Here is a 13,328-nt window from a genome sequence, read left to right as displayed (position 1 = left end):
GAATAAAGTGATAAAAAGTCATAGTATAGTATGTTGAAGATAGTCATAAAAAGTCATAGTATAGCATGTCGAATAAAGTAATAGTATAGTCTGTCCAAAAAAGTAATAGTCATAGTATAGTATGTCGAAAAAAGTGATAAGTCATAGTATAGTCGGTACAAAAAAGTAATAAAGTCATAGTATAGTATGTCGTAAAGTGATAAAAAGTCATAGTATATGCTGAATAAATTGATAAAAAGTTATAGTATGCTGAATAAATTGATAAAAAGTCATAGTATAGTATGCTCAACAAATTGATAAAGAGTCATAGTATGTCGAAAAAATGATAAAAAAGTCATAGTATCATATGTTGAATAAAGTGATAAAAAGTCAGTGTAGTAGGTCGTAAAAAGACTGGATTACTGTAACGCACTTCTCATCGGGATCCCTAACAAAAGCCTGCAGAGACTGCAGTCTGTTCAGAATAGTGCGAAAATACGACCACATCACACCCATTCTCCATTCACTTCCCTGACTACCCGTTTCCGCCAGGATTGAATATAAGGTCTCCCTTCTTACCCACCAGTGCATCTATGGAAAATTGTATTTTATATTAATGCTCTTACCATGCTTTTATGATCCAACTGTAGCACTTTGAGATTTGCTCCAAATGTAAGGTGCATTACAAATAAAATCTATTATATTATTATAAAAAAGTCATAGTATAGTATGTTGAAAAAAGTGATAAAAAGTCTGTATAATATGTCGAAAAAAGTCATCGTATGTCGTAAAAAGTGATGTCATAGTATGTCGAATAAAGTCAAAAAGTCATAGTATAGTCTGTAGAAAAAAAGTGATAGTCAGTGTTAATAGTATAGTATGTTGTAAAAAGTGATAAAAAAAAAGTCAGTATATGTTGAATAAAGTGAAAAAAGTCATAGTATGTCATAAAAAGTGATAAGTCATAGTATAGTATGTTGAATAAAGTCATAAAAAGTCATATTATAGTATGTCGGAAAAAAGTTATGGTATAGTATAGTCTATCGAAAAAAGTGATAAAGTCATAGTATGTCGAAATACGAAGACATGCCCTTTATTTAGACGTTTTGTAAAAAATCGTGAAGCTGTGTAAACTGTTTTCAATGTCCGTATCCAGAGTGCCTGTTTATGTGAAGAAGAAACTATGTAAAATAATGAATCAAAATGTCACATTTGATGTGCATGGTCAACCCAAGTCGTAGATTTAAAAAAGAAATAAATAAAAAAATCACAAAACAACCAAAATAATGAAAATTGTGGTTTTCTATTATTCTACATTTTAGTGCGGTGAATTTAATGCTTTTTTGCACTTTTTTTTCATGGTTTTGTTGCTCTTCAGGACTTTGATCACAGGCATGGCCTCTGGCAGTATCGTGGCATTTAACATCGATTTCAACCGGTGGCACTACGAGCATCAAAACAGGTACTGAGCAGAGGACAGATCCACACAGAAGAAGGCAATGTGGAGTGTTAAGAGAAACACCCACCAACCAGTGACTGAGCTGTGCTGCAGAAGATCCACAAAGCATGGAGAAGATCCAGTGGGCTGGAGAACATCACCACGGTGACACTAACAAAGAACAAGGGTAAGCACATGTGTTCATCTAGCCTCGAAGGCAGACCTGTTGCTATGTGTCTGTTGCTCAACAATCTGGATGCATGTTCTGTTGGTTTTCATGTCTTACCCGAGCACCAGCTGATGCATTTCCCCAACTGAGTCAAGCAGGTCTGTTCTGGGCAAGGAGAAGTTAACACAATTACACAGTTAATAAAACATGCTTAATGTACGTTTTTGAGTTCCTGTTTTAAACTGTGAAAATGCAAAACAAAATGTTAGGAACATTTATACAACATTTGTATGGCAGATACATATCTCACTTGGAACACTTTTCTAGAAAATAAAGTTACCCTGTACTGTAAATATGGACAGTGTAAAGTGTTTCTTCCCTGTAAAGGCTGAGATAAAGATCTGAATGCTGTTAGACTAGCCACCATGGTACTATCATTTCCATCATGCGAGCCATGTATAAATGTTCAAAATGTCTTCATTGGACTCGAGATATTAGTTGGTTAGTAATACATGTATATGGCCTTTGTTTGCTCATCGTTATCAACTGTGGTCAAATGTATGCGTACGTAAAAAGATGAAATGTTCATCGTTAATTTGTTGTGTTTGATTGTCTCTATGCTCACACTGAATTTCACTTTTCTTCCATAGTCTTTTGTGAAATGTTTTTGATCATGTCAGCAAAAAGAATAAATGAAATTGAGGACTTTTGTTTATTAATGGCAAACAATTCAAATTATTTACTGCAAGATCTTCAAATAATTCAAGTTGGACATTTGAAACAGAAGTTATCAATCTTTTGTTCGTTTTGTTGTTTAGGCTTCTTCAAAAGAAAACATCCAGAGGATTAAATAGAGGATTTGGTGGATAGTATCTCATGACTGTTAAGGTGTCTTTTTAAAATGTCTTACAGCTTTACCACAGACAATTGTCTTGGCACTGCAAACATTAGTACTGTTACTTGTGCATCTCACAGTTTTTCAGTTTGCCTATTTTTGCAAAAATGTTTGCTCGTCCATTTTAAATCTGTGTATTCATGAACACCAGTTCATGCTGAAACACCATGCATTGGTAAGCAATATTACGACTTGGATGCTGAAAGGTCTAAGGATTTCAGCTGAGTGACAAAAATTGATTTAATAATAGAACAGGATAGTGTTTAAAAAAATGATCTATTTTTGGTGATGTGAAAGCTATTGTGTCCGCATTTAATTGCAGAAATGAGAAGTCTGTCGCTGTGGGCTGACAATTTAAAATTAACAAAAATATGCAAATACATTTTGAGTTTGCATTTTGATTTTCTAGTGGTGCTCCAAGACACCACCCTACCCAAAGCCAGCGTTTTGCATGCTAAGAGCTACTGAAGGCATTGGGTTTACTTTGCTTTCCTGTAAAATCATATATTATTGCAAATTTAAATTAGTTTTGACAATTTTGTTTTGTTGGAATTGAGCTGTGCATTTTGATTTCATGTATTTTAAGATATGATTTATATATTTTAGTTGTATTGCTAATGGTTTTGCATACATTTTGAAAGAGGAATGTTTAAGGCATATGTGATATCAAAAATAACTAAATTAAGCTGCTTTCATTATTTTTTGTTTGTAATAAAACTGAATAAACTTACTAGTGTTGAGCTTTTACTCGTGCATGTGTGTAGACTGCCTCCAAAACATTCATGCACGTATTAATGCAAACCCATGATAATGGGTATAACTATTGCTCAGGAAATACATGCTATGAATAAGTTACTGAAGGTGAAATGTTATTGAAAATATTTTAGGCTTGTGTTTGATTATACTGCCACCTGCTGTCTTCATTTGTTGCTGCAGGTTTAATGGGTCCACTGCAAGACGTTGTGCAGAAACAGCCACCGACTGACTCATGGACACTGACTCACAGATTAATTAAATCTTTTTTATTCCCAGGTTTGGTTTCTTCACAGAGTACATTGTTAGAATGATGCTTTTTAACCATTAATATATTTTCTTTAATTGAAAGTGTTTTTTCTACTTATTTAGATTTTTAAAAGGTCCTTATATTAATGGAGTATGGATGAATAATACAGCATTCACTTTCTCCATCTGCTTCCACCTAACGCTGACATTCCCAGTTGTCTTACCCATTTGTCATACTCTATATAAACATCACGTTTTTCAGATGATGACAAACAGCAGAGCAAACACATTCCCAAAAAGTCACTATCGCAACCTGCTTTCCTTGTGCTTTTTGGTTCCCTCCCTTCGAGTCAAAAACGTAAAAGCCCTTTTACAACAAAGTCAGTGGTGCTATATTACATTTGTGTTAAAATACCTATGTACACATCTTAACTTAGCTGTGGTATGACTATAGTCTGCCTTAACTGAACTGCATTCACCAAGACAGCACGTACAATGACAACAGGAATGGTTTCATATTTGACAGGCGAGAACAACTGATTTAAGATGCATATTAACACACATGCAGGTTACATTCTCTGATGAAGGGAAAAGGAAATTCACATCCATGAATATTAGGTCTCTGATAAACCAATGTATGAACTGGTCAGAGAGCATACACTACATACAGTCTAGTGAGCCAGACTTCTTAGTCATGTTTGATCTGATTATTTTAAAAAGTCCAACACAAGTACTGACTGCATGAACAAATATTAAAAATAATGTATATTTCCTGGAAGCACTGTTGTTTACCAACATTTAACTTGTTTCTTATTTCAGTGTGTGAAAAAAATAAAATAAAATCCATGTTGCACAAGAGCCAATCTCCCCAGCCCGATAGTCAGTTGGCTGCCAATAATACCGACAAGCAACAGATCCATTCTAACTCATTCCAGCATTTCAAAGGACAAATTTGAGACTGTGCACATTGGGCAGTACACCTAATTGCACTTAAATCCATGTGTGCCAAGGCAAGGCTTTAAACATGCACTTACTACTAACTACACAGCACTGACATTGATCGGTACCACCACTAAATTACAATCACTCTCACAGACGTGTAACAAATCAAGTGTTTCAATAATCATCCTCAAGCACTCAAGTGAGCTGGACTAGCAGCAGTCAAACAACAGCGCCCTTAAATCTCTTCGAGTCATGCTACTGGCTGGCAGGACAAGGTTTGTCCAACACACAAAAATCTGTTCATTACAGATAATGCTGATGGTATAATTTAGCAGCATGTCTTTTCGGTCTCAAGACCTCTTCAACAGTGGGTAACAAGGTTTATGCACCAGAACTTCAAGTACCACAGCACAGAGTGATCTAGATGTCCTATAGTACAGCAGAAAGGTGACTTACTGTTAACGTTGCATTTGGAGTTCTTGTTAGGCAAACATTTGTGTTGAAACCAGGATAATAAGTGGAATGTACGGTCAGGTCACAAAATCATGACATTTTATATTTAGAAGGTTTCAATGTTTTGCATTTACGCTTCCTATTAAAAAGCTAAGCGCTTCATGAAGCAGGTTGTCTTTTCTGCAGTATACAATATACACCAGTAGATGGCTCTAGAGTACTACAATGAACCAGTGCTTGCTTTGTAGAAATCAGGCTTTTTAAAAGTTTGGTGGCTTTTTTGAAAGAAATAAAATTCATACACGTTATTCCTAAAACAGCTCAAAAATAATAGTCAACATTAACAACTGTCACCCAAATCTAAAAACTGGAGTGCTGAAACTGTGAAGTCATCAAGTATAAACTATAGAACTGCTCCATAGACAATAAATTGGGAAACATTTACATTGCTACATTTTGGTAGCCAAAAGTGATTGCTGTGCACACAAGTGTTTAAGGTCCAGTAGCAGAACTAATCTCCGTTTAAACCAACACGCCCAATCATCTCATCAACATTCTCATATACTGGGTGTAGGAGCCACATACTGTATGTTGTTTATGGTCTCATTTATATTGTTTGTTGATTGTTGTGTTGTGCACTTGTATTGTTTCATGGCGGTTTGAGCGTAAGTGATTATATGTTTGTTTGCTTCACCTGTTCACCTGTTGGTTTTTTGGGCTTTGACAGAGAGGGGGTGAGCCTGGGAGCGAACACTTTCTGTTGACCGCAGCACGCCGTATTAACGCAATTATTTCTACTCACCAGGTAACAATTACATTTGGTAACTGCAGTGCTGAGTGTATTTTACGTGTGGAAGAAGAATTAAATCATTGCAATACAATCTGGAGCGCGTCACAGTGTGCATCTCTGTTTAGTCCCTCGCGGCAGAACTTTGTTGGACTGCTTACAGCCGCAATACTGGGCATGCGCTTGCCGGGGTGAACAGGAGGCAGCATGTATACTCCTCCCGTTGCTGGTAGTTGCCATGGTAACGTTAGTAGCTTAGTCTCAGAGAACGAGACGTCATAAGACCCAATCAGGCGGCAAAACGTTGGCGTCAGTGTTGGTGTTGCCAAAGGTCACCATTTGCGGCCGTTGAGACTGCAACACAACCCCGCAGATTCCAAACCAAAACGGGTCAGAAGAGTTTTTAAGTTTGTGGGCTCTGAAACGCCAGAGCAGCGTGAAGGCAAGGTGTGAACGTAGCAAAAGATATTCGTTTTTAAACCAAAACATAGCAATGTAAATGTAGCCTGAGAGAACCCAGCGGAATGTTCTGAGTATATGGGTACATGTTCTGTTTCACAACCAAAACTCATTGGGGTATAAAAAAGGAACCAAAACCAGACTCACTCTGGTGCAGCTCCAGACTTTATACTTGATTACATCACAGGTTTGGACTTACTCCTCTGGTTTCTTGCTTTGAGAGAGAGTAGTTCATGTTTATAAATATTAAACTTTCCCTAGCCATGGAAATAACCTATTGGAATTCTTATTTAGGTGGTGTTCCCCTTACACTTTGGCTACATTGAACGTGTAACGTATGCGGACCGTCCGCGGACCGTGTGTGCCATGGAATGTATCTTTTAAGGGGCTACACCTGCAGCGCACACACGGCGTACGTCACAGGCGAGACGGTGAGCTTTTTATTTTAGGATTCAGTTATTGGCACAGCGCTGGGAAAACATCAATCTACTGTCAGCTGTTATCAGAGGACGCAGGTGAGGGAACAAGAAATAAAAACAAATTCAAAATGAAACTGAAAATGCCAATATACGCTCACTAAGTCATCATTAAGTTGTTTCATGTATATCTGTAGTTTAATTTAAAAGACATATAGACACTTACTGTGTAAAAGGGCGAACACACTTTGCGTAAAATATATAAATAGAAGACTGTCCTATTTTTACGCTTTTAAAGCGGATCTGCGGAGCATACGCACCACTACGCGCTGCTCTCGTGCCCGGTGTAGCCATTTTCATTGATTATAGTGGAAGCGTATTTTTGGAACATCCACTCCGCATACGTTACGCGTGCAATGTAACGCCCTTTAAAGGTATATTCTTTGATCCAGAGACTAACTTGTCCCTTACTCCGATCAATGCATTTTTATTAAAAGTATTATGACTGGGAAAAAAATTGAAAAAGGTACAGGTCAGTATTCAGTTAAGTCAGCAGACTGAACCCAATGTTGGATCTTTCCGTTTTGCACCCTCTCCACTTTTCCATGGAGGGGTGGACGGTGCTGTGGCCTCTGGAAGGCGGTTAGAACGGAGAGGTGGGTGAACGCACAGTGCCTGCCGAACCAGGGGAATAGTCCTCAGGCTCAGAGGTGAACTCAGCGGCGGGGAGGCCGGGGTTGGCACTGCGGGAGGCGCCGATGCTGTGTGGGAGTTGGGGAGCGAGCTTCACATCCTGGTGGCGTCTTCGTCGGAAAACTTGCTTCTCCTTATCAAGTGACGTGGTCTGAGAGAGGGTGACACAGCAGCTATCGTTAGGTTCCCCACAAGACCACAGAGATGAGGAGCGGCATCCAATCGACCACCAGTTAGACACTTAGACACAGTTAGGTTAGATGAGCCAATGTTTGCATGCAGTTGTATCTGGAAAGCTGCATTTACCTCACAACAATTCTCCTCAGTTTAACTTCTTATGACAGAGAAAGTTTAACTACAAATTGTGACACAGCAAACTAATGCAGTGCTCAACAAAACCAGGAGAAGCAACAAGCGGCAAAAAGGTCTGCCAATGTCAGGTGTGACATCTCTACGTCTGTGACAGCACTTCTTACAACATCCAGTTGTTCAATGTGTCACGTGAACCCTCAGATGCAGTTAGCATTATGGATGCATAACTTATCCATACAGAAGAAGTAAATAGCAAGGCGACCAGGCGAGAGGAAACAGCCACAGCAATAGTGAGATGAACGACGGGATAAAGGGTTGGATTTGATGAGGTAAATGAAGGGGAGGCGTGGAAAGGGCTTCATTTAGGGGCAATGGAAATGGAGACTGTCAGCACTTTGCCATGGAAGCACTGCATATTTGCGCTATGCTGTGTCATACCTTATCCAGTACAATCCTGGATGCTGGATGTGGTCCAAAGACCCTGATCTTTGGATGGTAAAGTCCTGGTCCAGCTGAGCAGAGAGAGCAGGTGCAACTCAGAGGATCACCTTGAACTCAAAGCATCACTGATCTGATTGACAATAAGGTGCACAACTCTAAATTGCTATTATAACTGCTGTGATGAGAAGGGGCAGAAAAATAAAAGGCCCAAAAATGCCACCGTCACCTGACATTATGTGAACTGTCAGAAATGTTTTCATTTGGCAACAGACAACCGAGTAAGTATATTAAGTAAAGTAATTAAATTAAAAAGGCAACATACAAGAAAATGTAGAGAAACGCAATTGATGTTTCCCCCAATCAATAGCAAGTAGTAAAAAATATGACTTCCAGAATATGCCAATTGAACAAATCCAGCTCAGCTTTATAACTATTCCAAGAAATCATATACTGAAACGTAGTCATTGTAGGCCAACTATGTTATTTAAAAGATCTCCCAACGACAGTGCTGACAGTCAGACAGAGAATGAGAGGCCAGAGCACACACACACAGGGAGACCCGGCAGCAAGAAGCAGATGGATGAGCTGATGTATACACTGAATAAAGCCGAGAAGTCACTAAATTATAGAAAAAAAAAGATGAATTCATTTGCTGCTTTGCAAAAGCATACAATGCCAGTATCAATTTTAATGGCATCCAAAGGAAAGAGATAAAAAGCTTTTGCACACGTAAGGACTTAAGCAGGAGATGAAAAAAAAATGTTTTTCAATTTCAAGTGACATCCAAAGCATCATCACTAAAGCAAATTAAAAAATGTATAATGAGCCAAAATGTGATGTGCTGATGCAGAGTTGCATGCAGTGTGTGTGTGTGTGTGTGTGTGTGTGTGTGTGCGTCAGTGCTTACTGTAATGACGGACACTCCTGCTGTGGTGCTGTTGAGTTTGGGCCCGGTGTTGAAGTTCTTCTTGATCTTCCCAGCCACGGGCAGCTGGTACTCGTTCTCCGAGACACCATCATCCTGAAAAAATACAAAGAACAAAGCTTCAGGAACTACCTTCTGTATCCTGAACTCTGTCTTAGCAGCTCTCGTGTGTACTGGCTGACTTTAACATGGTGAACTTACATTGACCCAGCGGTGATCGAGCACCTGTACAGCTGTGTATCTCTGATCCACCTCTACCTGCAGCATCCCAGTGATCAAAGCCTAAATAAAGAGACACCACAGCAACACATCTAATATCAGACTCTGGTGTTTTACATGGAGCATAACAATGGCAGATAATGGGAGCCCTTCCAGACCCGGACCTTGGCAGTGGCAGACACATGGTCCCAGTGAGGTGCAGGGAAATCAAGCTGGCCCCTCAAAAGCTGTTCAAAGAGAGCCTCCTGATCTTCACCACTGCTGTAGAAAATAAAACAGGGATTATATTAAGTTCAAACTAAGTTTCACATAATAGTCTATAATGTGATGGCAAACAGACATTTTCATTAATGTGGTTTAAACAAATTGATGTGGTTAAAACACCATACTACCTCCTGATACAAGAGCACATACCCACGGAACGGAGGAAAGCCACACAGCAGTATGTAAGTGATGACACCAGCTGCCCAAATGTCAACCTTGAGGCCATACCTGTAATTGAAGATTAAGATAGCACGTATTAGAGAGACTAAGCACATCTGCAAGTAGCAATAGTCCACAAGAATTACTGTAGCAGTTTTTGAATGGGATGATGACATTTATTTCTACTTTCTTTCACAGCAAATGCCCTACTAATCATGTCTCACCCAGTCTCAGCAACAATCTCTGGTGCTACATAGGTGGGCGTGCCACACACAGTATAGAGGGGCCCGTTGACGACCGTAGCCAAGCCAAAATCACCTAGCTTCAGAGACTTACTACCATCGTGGTGTTCAAACACCTGTGTGACACACACACACACACACACACACACACACACACACACACACACACACACACAATAAGGGAAAGTAAGTAACTGCAAGCAAACATGTTTGCCAATTAATATTTTTTGCTGTGGTAAAGATTTTGTTAATGAGCTGGATAATAAAATGAGGTAACAGTGAATGAAACAGAATGGAAATAAAGACCTGGGAAGGTATGTCATTTATATAACAAAGACTGTTTTGGAAAAGTACAGAAAATTAACATTGCAAATACAGATAGACTCTCTATACTATGAGATTTTTGCTTAAATCACTAGATGAGTATTATGTAACAAATGCCAAGACTATAGCAATAAACAGTTGTAAATGAGTTCACTTGTATTCAAGGTGCATCTTGTTTCAATCCCAGGCTTTTCTTTTGCCGATGTGAATGAACAGATTGTATTCATTCAATTCAGAAATCTAAAAGTGCTCATATTATGCTCATTTTCAGGTTCATACTTGTATTTAGAGGTTGTACCAGAATATGTTTACATGGTTTAATTTTCAGAAAATACCATATTTATGTTGTACTGCACGTTGCTGCAGCTCCTCTTTTCACCCTGTGTGTTGAGCTCTCTGTTTTAGCTACAGAGTGAGACCTCTCACTGCTGTAACATCTTTGTTGGGAGTCGCACATGCTCAGTACCTAGGTAAGGACTACTAGCCAGTCAGAAGCAGAGTATGAGGGCGTGCCCTGACAGTACCTAGGTAAGGACTACTAGCCAGTCAGAAGCAGAGTATGAGGGCGTGCCCTGACAGTACCTAGGTAAGGACTACTAGCCAGTCAGAAGCAGAGTATGAGGGTGTGCCCTGACAGTACCTAGGTAAGGACTACTAGCTAGTCAGAAGCAGAGTATGAGGGCGTGCCACGCTAGCAGCTAGGCGAGCATTATAACGTGTGTTCCAAAGCGACCACGTTTGTCTCTGAAGTAAAGTCCCTTTGGGGTGGACTTTGGGCTTTTTCACTTTGTAAACCTATAACATGAACAAAAAAAATATAACAATAAAAAGGGAAAAAGCCAAAAAGCATAATATGAGCACTTAAGTCTTCTGCTTCTAGAACTACATTTTAGAGTTAATAAATCAGAGCTATTTTAGATTTCCGTCTGTACAGAAAATACCTTGTGGAGTTGTGTACAGTAATTTCATTTCATAATTTCATTTATTTATCCTATGTATGTTACATGCCTTCATATAGTTGTAAGTGCGAGCTTGTACGTATGGACTTCGGAGAAAAGGGACAAGAGGAACGGGGAAAAGGGGATTAATAGGAAACATGGACCTATGTGGCTTTAAGCTGCAAAGCTTTTACAATGTAGCTCCACTCACTGCCAATACAGAATCTTTGTAAAGCCACACTTACCAACAGGTTTTCTGGTTTTATGTCTCTGTGGACAATATTGAGGCTGTGCAGGTACTTGATGGCACTTGCCAGATTGAACAGCATACAGCTGGCGTCTCGCTCGGTGTATTTATTTGAGGAGGTGATTGCATCAAAGAGATCGCCCCCCTGGAGAAAGAATATTTGGGATGTGAAAGAGTACAGGTTGCTAGTCTTTAACTATGTTAAAAGACTGATGCAGCTTTATCCATTAACCGGACTCAAGTAAAATCCAAAAATGGTATAGACCAATGTAAAATTATGTTACAAAATGGAAGTCTCATAAAAACAAAACAAAAAAATTTGAATAGAACAAATTGACCAAAAGAATTTCACAATTGAGCCATACTGTATGACTTTTACTGTATTTGAGCTTTAAAATATATTCTTAAGAATGAACAAATGTGTACCTTAACCAACTCCATCACAAGAAAGAGCTCACTATAGGTGTCCATTTCCTCAATTAAAAGTACGATGTTGGGATGTTTCACGCGCCGAAGGATTGACACTTCACTCTGGATCATGTGCTCCTGGGTAATAAGGAAATTTTGTCAAAAAAAGGGAAAATCTAATAACGCTGTATAGTAAAAAGGATGTATACACATAGATGTCATGTTAGTCCCAGAGGAGATAGCACCATCTGCTGACCAATGAAGAAAATAAAGAAATTGAATGAGCATCCAAAACAGAACTCTATCAACATTGTACACAAAAAAATTGTTTGTTCATGAATCAGACCAAACTTGGTGTGATAATTGTAGTCTGCAGATGTAGAGGCAGGCTCACCTTTCCCCTGCATTTATCTGTGTTGATGATCTTCAGAGCATACTCCCTTCCAGTGGATCTCTCCACACACTCTCGCACCACAGCAAAGTTTCCGTCCCCTAAAGTCCTCCCCACTTTGTATCTCTCTGCTATGGAAGCAGGTACTGAGGGGTACTCATCCACTGGCTCAGCTGGGAAGCAAAACAAAAGAAGATCTCTAATGTTAAAGCTATGAACAGTAGCCAGTCTTCTTCCACTATGTTTAGGTCTTATGCAATGTCTTACCCTCACTGCCAGGCCCATCCCCTTCGTCCATTGAGCTGCAAACCTTGGTAGAAGCTAAAGAAAGTGAAGAGCCACTGTGCTGAGATCCCTGGAAAGAGAAGACAGCCATGGAGTGAGAACTAAAGACGCACTTGTCTATATAAATTTCAAAGGCAAACCTTGTAAAAAAAAAAAAAACAAACTAAAAAACAAGTGCCCATTTGTTCCACCCTGGCAGCCTTGAGGATGCAGTTTGAGATTAGATAGACAAATAAAGTGTAGTGAAACATTATACTAACCCTTCCACCAGAATAAAGACTGACATGTGGTTCTTAAAGGGAGTGAGAGAAAATAATATTCTCTGCCACAGCCAAAATACCAACCCCAGCCAGCCTTATGCTTAATTAATGATGGGATCACTGATAATTGGAATTCGCTCCAGAGTCGACTTGTTATGCACTCCCAAACCTTATTTTTCTGTTTAATTTCATGTCACCTTAATACTTAAATATGGTTTAATGATGAAGAGAATTGTTAAAACTCCTTCTCAAAAGCTACTGGGGTATGATGTATGTCTGACATCATATAAAATACATCTTTAAAGTGCTCATATTATGCTCATTTTCAGGTTCATAATTGTATTTAGAGGTTGTACCAGAATAGGTTTATGTGGTTTAATTTTCAGAAAACACCATATTTTTGTTGTACTGCACATTGGTGCAGCTCCTCTTTTCACCCTCTGTGTTGAGCTCTCTGTTTTAGCTACAGAGTGAGACCTCTCACTGCTGTTCCATCTTTGTTGGGAGTCGCACATGTGCAGTAAGTACTGCTAGCTTGTCAGAAGCAGAGTATGAGTGTGTGCCATGCTAGCAGCTAGGCGAGCATTATAACGTGTGTTCCAAAGTGACCACGTTTGTCTCTGAAGTAAAGACTGGACTACAATAGAGCTGTTTGGAGCAGTTTGTGAACAGTGTTTTCT

The 13,328-nt window shown here is 39.2% G+C and overlaps 2 protein-coding genes across 17 annotated transcripts in view; one reads left to right on the top strand and one right to left on the bottom strand.

The window, feature by feature from the left end:
- nbeab (neurobeachin b) overlaps positions 1–3,208 on the top strand; it is a 252,065-nt gene extending 248,857 nt beyond the window's left edge. For all 12 annotated transcript variants that reach the window (XM_036001181.1, XM_031297412.2, XM_036001183.1 and 9 more), the window contains one exon: positions 1,358–3,208. In XM_036001181.1, coding sequence (XP_035857074.1) covers positions 1,358–1,448 — 91 coding nt within the window. In that variant the 3' untranslated portion in view covers positions 1,449–3,208. The remainder of the gene's footprint in view (positions 1–1,357) is intronic.
- LOC116048352 (serine/threonine-protein kinase DCLK1-like) overlaps positions 1–13,328 on the bottom strand; it is a 29,431-nt gene that overhangs the window by 2,238 nt on the left and 13,865 nt on the right. The window contains exons 7-16 of one of the 5 annotated variants that reach the window (XM_036001189.1): positions 12,371–12,458; positions 12,107–12,276; positions 11,731–11,850; positions 11,303–11,449; positions 9,778–9,911; positions 9,545–9,622; positions 9,295–9,391; positions 9,113–9,193; positions 8,894–9,007; positions 1,704–1,751 (exon numbers count right to left, since the gene is read on the bottom strand). In XM_036001189.1, the coding sequence (XP_035857082.1) occupies positions 1,737–1,751; positions 8,894–9,007; positions 9,113–9,193; positions 9,295–9,391; positions 9,545–9,622; positions 9,778–9,911; positions 11,303–11,449; positions 11,731–11,850; positions 12,107–12,276; positions 12,371–12,458 (1,044 nt within the window). In that variant the 3' untranslated portion in view covers positions 1,704–1,736. Of the gene's footprint in view, positions 1–1,536; positions 1,752–5,912; positions 7,385–8,893; positions 9,008–9,112; positions 9,194–9,294; positions 9,392–9,544; positions 9,623–9,777; positions 9,912–11,302; positions 11,450–11,730; positions 11,851–12,106; positions 12,277–12,370; positions 12,459–13,328 lie in introns of those variants that run through there. The other 4 variants (XM_031297419.2, XM_036001187.1, XM_036001188.1 and 1 more) reach the window with 4 other exon arrangements.

The sequence above is a fragment of the Sander lucioperca genome, chromosome 5, assembly GCF_008315115.2.
Source record: "Sander lucioperca isolate FBNREF2018 chromosome 5, SLUC_FBN_1.2, whole genome shotgun sequence".
NCBI classification, from domain to species: domain Eukaryota; kingdom Metazoa; phylum Chordata; class Actinopteri; order Perciformes; family Percidae; genus Sander; species Sander lucioperca.
The sequence above is the reverse complement of the archived record's forward strand: the minus strand, read 5'-3'. Positions and strand labels throughout refer to the sequence as shown.